Consider the following 6,378-nt stretch of genomic DNA (forward strand, 5'->3'; position numbering starts at 1 on the left):
GCCCAATTACTATAGTTCAGAAGAAACTACAAAAGTCTGGACTGCATATACGGGAAGCTGCTAAAGAAATTAGTTCCCTTTCATGCTTTCTGCAAAATGATGAGAAACTGACAAAAACCCAATCCATCGAAAAAGCAAAAGAAGGTAGTGAATATGATGAAATAAATGGCAAATCGCTTTTTTAATGATGTCATTGATGCACGAGCACTTTTCATCAACAAACAAGTAATACAATCACCAATAGACATATTGAGGAAACAGGCTTCATATGGTTATTACGTGTGCTCAAACTTTGCAACCTCCTCCGAATACTGCTAACTCAGGCCACTTCCATTACGTCATGTGAGAGATCATTCTCAAAGCTCAAGTTCATCAAAAGCTATCTCAGGAGCACAATGACACAAGAAAGGCTTATCATGGCTTTAATGTCAGTGAAGTCCCTAATACTAGAAAGTATCGATGCAGATGATGTTATAGATGTCTTTGCTGCACAGAATGCACGACGTTAAGCGATATCAATTTAGATTTGTCACTTGTGCATTATTTAACTAATAAACAACGGTATTATTCATTAAAAGAGTCTTGATTACTTTTTGTTAAGTTTACTGATATACTGAACCAATTTGATTTGAGGCTTATACATTTTTGCATACATTATCCTATGTCATATGTCCAATGTCAAAATGCAAGGGGCCCCCAAAGAGGTCAATCCCCCCGGGCCCCCAAATCCCTAGTTACGCCCCTGACTCAACGGATTCTATAAAGTTTTTTTTTAGTTCAATCATAACTCATTGGGTTCTATAAAGTTCTTTTTTAGTTCAATCATAACTCAAAGGGTTTTATGGCTTCTGACTCGACATTCCACCATCTTTATAGGTATCAAATCTTATAATCAATGTTTGTTAAAAAAATATTTCAATATTGTTTCTAGATCTAAGACATGAATTCCACCATCTTGTGGGTATAAGGCCATGTCAACAATTCGCTAATTAATGCACGTTATTGTCTGTAGATTTAGCACAGCCCTACACCTCATCTTGTGTCTACACTCATGTCAACCGACTTTGTGCAAATGTTCCTGTCACGTGACAATGTCGTAAACCCCATTGCCATTATCAACAGCTACTTGTAACACAATGTATCATTTTTCTTTAAAATGACAATGGTATTGTTTCAAGAGATTAAAAACATTTGACATTTCTTGTTTTGTCGGATAAAGAGCGAATTACAGAGGCTTCGTATTTCACTGGCATTAACAAATATGATAGTTTGTATTGAAAAAAGCCATTTTATATTTAAATAGTGATAGAAAATATGGATTTAAAAAGCAACCTTTTTTTTACAAAACTTATATCATCTCAATCTGTCTGTCTGTCATTCTGTCTGTCTGGTATTAAGTGTGTACACGTTATTTCTACAAAACCCATTCTCGGATCAAGCTGAACTACTCAATATGTCAATTAATTATTGGTAATTAATTATTTTGTTTGATATCAAATAAGGTAAATTGCATTCTCTTCAGGACGTCGGGACTCGGCCAGATGGACCATGGGGGATATGAAGCCACTGAAACACACCAACGACTACGTGGCCTTACAGTGGTACGCCGACTCCTGCTGGTCGGTGGTCTACGAGCACGACAAGAACGGCCAACCCTTGCGTGGATCTTTTGAGACGCTGAAGACATTTGTCAAGATGGGATACAGAGTCAGGGTCAATTTTGATGTGAGTCAGAAGGGTTGAGTTGTACGATTAGTGTCAATCCCATTCCCTGTTGTCATATCACTGGACATCATATTCCCTATTGTAAGATCATAGATCATTGTCCACCCTATTCCATATTGTAAGATGATCAGTGTCCATCCTATTCCCTATTGTAAGATCAGTGGCCATCCTATTCCCTATTGTAAGATCAGTGGCCATCCTATTCCCTATTGTAAGATCAGTGGCCATCCTATTCCCTATTGTAAGATCAGTGGCCATCCTATTCCCTATTGTAAGATCAGTGGCCATCCTATTCCCTGTTGTATTTAATGCCACATCTAGAAATTATAAATTGTCGATTTCTATTAGACAAGCAGCAGTCGTGCTCAAACTACGACACGCGGGCCATATCTAGGCATATCTGGCCAGTGACGCAGTTAACCTCTAGAAATTTCTACCAACGTGCATAGTAAGACTCCATTCCATAGGCGAGGATTTATTGGGGTGGTGGGGTCTGTGACACGCATACCGGAAATGTATGTGGCCTTCACAACGAAATAGGCAGTGAGAACTGGACATTTAGAAATACTATCTTGAACTGTAGGATTGACAGTTTAAAAAAAAGAAATACCAAGGAAAATGTGTAGTGATGAGTTGGAGATATTAAAAGGAGATATACAATGAAAGAAGACTTCAATGAAAGACACTATTTGTAACTAAGACATGTAAGAGACGTGGTGCTAAATGTTTTCTGACTCTAAGGTCAACATTTAACTAGGATTTCTTGTGGCCAGCACAACGACTAGCATCTTTCCGTCTCACAAATATTATTCGTTTGTCGGTGAAGTTAAATTGGAGTCAGAATGACCTCCCCCCCCCCTCCCCCACCCCCCCAAAAATCAATTAAAATTCCTTAATTTTTTACTGGCCATCCAACACTAGACTATTTGAATGCCTTACCAATCAGTTATCACGCCGACAGTGTGTTTTAATGGAGGATATTAGACTCCTAGCCCAGAGTGTTTAATGAATGATTTTTAAATAGGCTCATCCAATTATGAGAAGATATAATGCCACACCAAGTTAAACTTGATGTGCTGAATGGTTGGGGTGAACTTATAATGACCCTAGTTAACCGTTGGCATCAAGTTAGCTTGAGTTTTAGGTCTTAAAGGGGAAATAACTGGAGACTAATGGGAACATAACTCTTCACAGGGATACTCACTGGAAGCAAACTCTGTGTTTGTCTCTCCTGATGACGTGATTGTGGCCCAAACATCTGCCGAAATGGCCCGTAGAGGTGGCGCTGACAATGACAAGACATTTTTTAACACCAAAACAAGACAAATATTCAGACTTATTCATACCACAGGTAAGTCAAATGGCTTTAAGATTTATATTTTCCAGATTGTTTTTAAATGAAGGCGGCCAGACTCGGGGCCCTCTATTTCTTGTTTTAACAAAACATTAACTGTCTCACTATCTACTAAAATATGAAATAGTCATTCTGAAAGACACATTTTTCTCAATCCCGCTTTTTCTATGTTCGTTGTGTTGGCCACATGACACCCTAGCTAGCACATTGTTGGGAAGCGTGGTCGAGAGGCTGAGTGCGCTTGAACTTGGCTTGTCTTTGCTACCTAGAGGGGGGCTCGAGGTTCGACACTCGACTCGGGCAGAGTTGCGTTTACTGAGCTATTAAAGGCAGCACGGAAAACCAACTCCTAGATTCCCCTTCCTTCCACAGGTCCACAAATGAGATTGGACCAAAGCGCTCTGAGCATGCTATAAAATGAAAGTAGCGCTATATAAAAGCTATAATAATAATAATTGAAACACGCTTGCAGCCTTTGATCTTGAAAGAAGATTAGAATAAAGCTTTCAAGCTTCCAGAACACTGCTGTGCTCTTTTGCAGGTGTGGTTCGTAGCCATCTTTACTTCATTGAAAATGGAGAACTCTCCGCCAAGTCAACAGAGAACATGCAGATGACGTGGTCAGTGGATACCAGGCCTTGGAACCAAGTGGTTGTAATGGACAGTAAAAACAACGTCACGTTTGGGAATGTCACAAGTCTCTTGTACGCCATGGAGACCTCTAGTATCAGGGTCAAGCTCGAGTTGAAGGTCAGGGTGCATGTGCTTATTTCTTAGTTTCTACTTATCTGGGTTATAAACTGGTTAACTGGGTAATTAATTAGTTACATTGGTTATTAACAAATTATCTGGGTTATAAACTGGTTAACTGGGTAATTAATTAGTTACATTGGTTATTAACAAATTATCTGGGTTATAAACTGGTTAACTGGGTAATTAATTAGTTACATTGGTTATTAACAAATTATCTGGGTTATTAACTGATTTTCAAGGTTTAACTAGTTATATGGATTATCAGCTAGTTATCTTGGTACTTTATTAGATATTAGATTATTAAATTGTTATCAGGGTTATTAACTTGGTGTTTGGGTTATTAATTAAACATATTGGTTGATAACTATTCACAAAGCTCAGTACCTTGTTGGCTGAGTTATTATTTAGCTGCCTGGGTTATTACCTAGCTGCCTAGGTTATTACATAGCTGCCTGGGTTACTACCTAGCTGTCTGTGTATAATACCTAGCTGCCTGGGTTATTAGCTAGCTGCCTGGGTTATTACCTAGCTGACAGGGTTATTACTAGTTGCCTTGGTTATCCAGTTATAATAAATTAAAGATAAATCTCTTGTAAACAAGATAGTTGTTATGTAGATTTTTTAAGGGGGGGGGGGCGGGGTTACAATTTATACAGTGACACTATAAGCTACAATAGCATGGAATATATTTTTTCATTCCATTCCAACCACCCAAGAATTGGTGTGTCATTGAATTAAATTTAGTTAGTGGAATGATGATAAGCATTAAGGTTATCCAGAGATAGTCGTTGAATCAGTCTCATAGTACAAAGCTTAACAAACAAATGTAACAAACTTAGCGTTACAGTAAAAGAGGACGAGAGGGAGAGAGAGAGAGATTAAGTTGAAACTTTATACGATTATTCATAATCGAGGACAAATATACGAATCAATAAAAAAATTAACCAGTTAGTTAGTTCATTAGTCGAAATTAATTAATTTTGTTTTATATAAAAAGGGGAAACAAACGTTGCAGTATTGAGAGATATGCAATGATTGGGAGATGATTCCCCTTATATAATCCTTGTTTTAAAAAAATATTTTTGCTTGCTAAATGTTATCTTTAGTGATTTAAATTTCATATAATTGATACATTAACACTATATACACATTCACAGGAAAGTTTATTCAACGGCAACAACTCGGAAATGTTTCTGGAGATGACGAACGTTCGATCGCCCAACGTCACGGACGGTGTGCCCGAAGTTGTGGCACAGTCCCTCAGGACCGTTCCTTTCTACAGGCAGGGCTCCAGCAAGGATTACTTCATGTACCTGAAGAACAATGTCAAACAGTATTTGCAAGTGTCCACCAAGACCGGACTGACCGTCGCCCAGTTCGACATGGTTACGCGCGCTTACGTCAAGCCCAGTGATTGGCTGGTGGAAAGTATTACGTGGTATAAAGACGAAAGATTGTATTGATCCAATTCCAATCAACAATTTGAAAAAAAAAGAATATAGTCTTAATATTTAAGGTTGAGGTTTATGTTTGACATAAATACAAAAAATTATTGGATAACAATGAAATTAGTAGCTTTGAAAAAACAACAACATAAGTAGATTAAATTTTTCAGTTGGAACTTTTCAACGGTTGGAAGATTTGCATTTTAACATTGGAAGAGAAATTTTACAAATGGGAGGCGGGGGTAAAAATAGGTCAAATTAGTTCTCGATGGATTACGCTGAGTCTAACAGAGTATATGATAAGCGATTACTTCAATGGTTCTAAAACTGTAAGGCTTGTACAGCAATAATGGTCTCAGTTTGCTTTTTTTGTCTGAACATTGTATCGCACATTTAATGTTTACATAGTTTGAATATATTTGGCACCTCTGCTATTAAAGAGCTGGTTTTATTTATTTTGATAATGTGGTCAAAAAATTGTTGTAAGGTTAAACAAATCTGACCATCGTAAATACGTTGTCCTTAAAAACAGTGAAGGCCTACTATTGGGAATGTGCACGCTACGCTCTAGAAGGTCAAGGATGCAAGAGTTCAATTCAGTGGCGTCAACCAAATAAAACAACAACAATGGAGGAAGAGATTAGAACATGTGACTTTCTGATGACGACAACAAAATTCTCCTAAAAACTTGGTTTATTAACACTTCCTTCATTCTGTACACCAGAGACACCACAAGCTATTTTTAGTTTCTGTACGTCACATAACAATTATTTAGTTATTTAATATTTGTTAAATGGTTTTAATTTACTAGTAAAGTCTAAATAAAACAACAACAAAACAAAATACAAAAACAGAATTAAATAAGCTCATGGATATGATGATATAATATAATAATCTGTCTTACATGTTTTCTTTGGTTTGAACATTCTATGTTTTATTTATTTAGTTCTATTTATTGTTATAATTATAATTGTATAATGACATACTTTATTGTAAAAACAAAAAAAAAAACAGCAACGATTAATGTCTATAAAAAAAAACGGGCCTTAGAAGACAATTTTATTTCATGAATCCAAATTTCCAAATGTACAGATGTGGAAA

At 36.8% G+C, this 6,378-nt stretch overlaps 1 protein-coding gene across 1 annotated transcript in view; it reads left to right on the forward strand.

The window, feature by feature from the left end:
- LOC106059108 (uncharacterized) overlaps positions 1–6,171 on the forward strand; it is a 45,044-nt gene extending 38,873 nt beyond the window's left edge. The window contains exons 7-10 of the mRNA XM_013216649.2: positions 1,523–1,725; positions 2,920–3,076; positions 3,621–3,829; positions 4,990–6,171. Of these exons, the coding sequence (XP_013072103.2) occupies positions 1,523–1,725; positions 2,920–3,076; positions 3,621–3,829; positions 4,990–5,295 (875 nt within the window). The 3' untranslated portion in view covers positions 5,296–6,171. The remainder of the gene's footprint in view (positions 1–1,522; positions 1,726–2,919; positions 3,077–3,620; positions 3,830–4,989) is intronic.
- The last annotated feature ends 207 nt before the right edge of the window (positions 6,172–6,378 follow it).

The sequence above is a fragment of the Biomphalaria glabrata genome, chromosome 3, assembly GCF_947242115.1.
Source record: "Biomphalaria glabrata chromosome 3, xgBioGlab47.1, whole genome shotgun sequence".
Lineage (NCBI taxonomy): Eukaryota > Metazoa > Mollusca > Gastropoda > Planorbidae > Biomphalaria > Biomphalaria glabrata.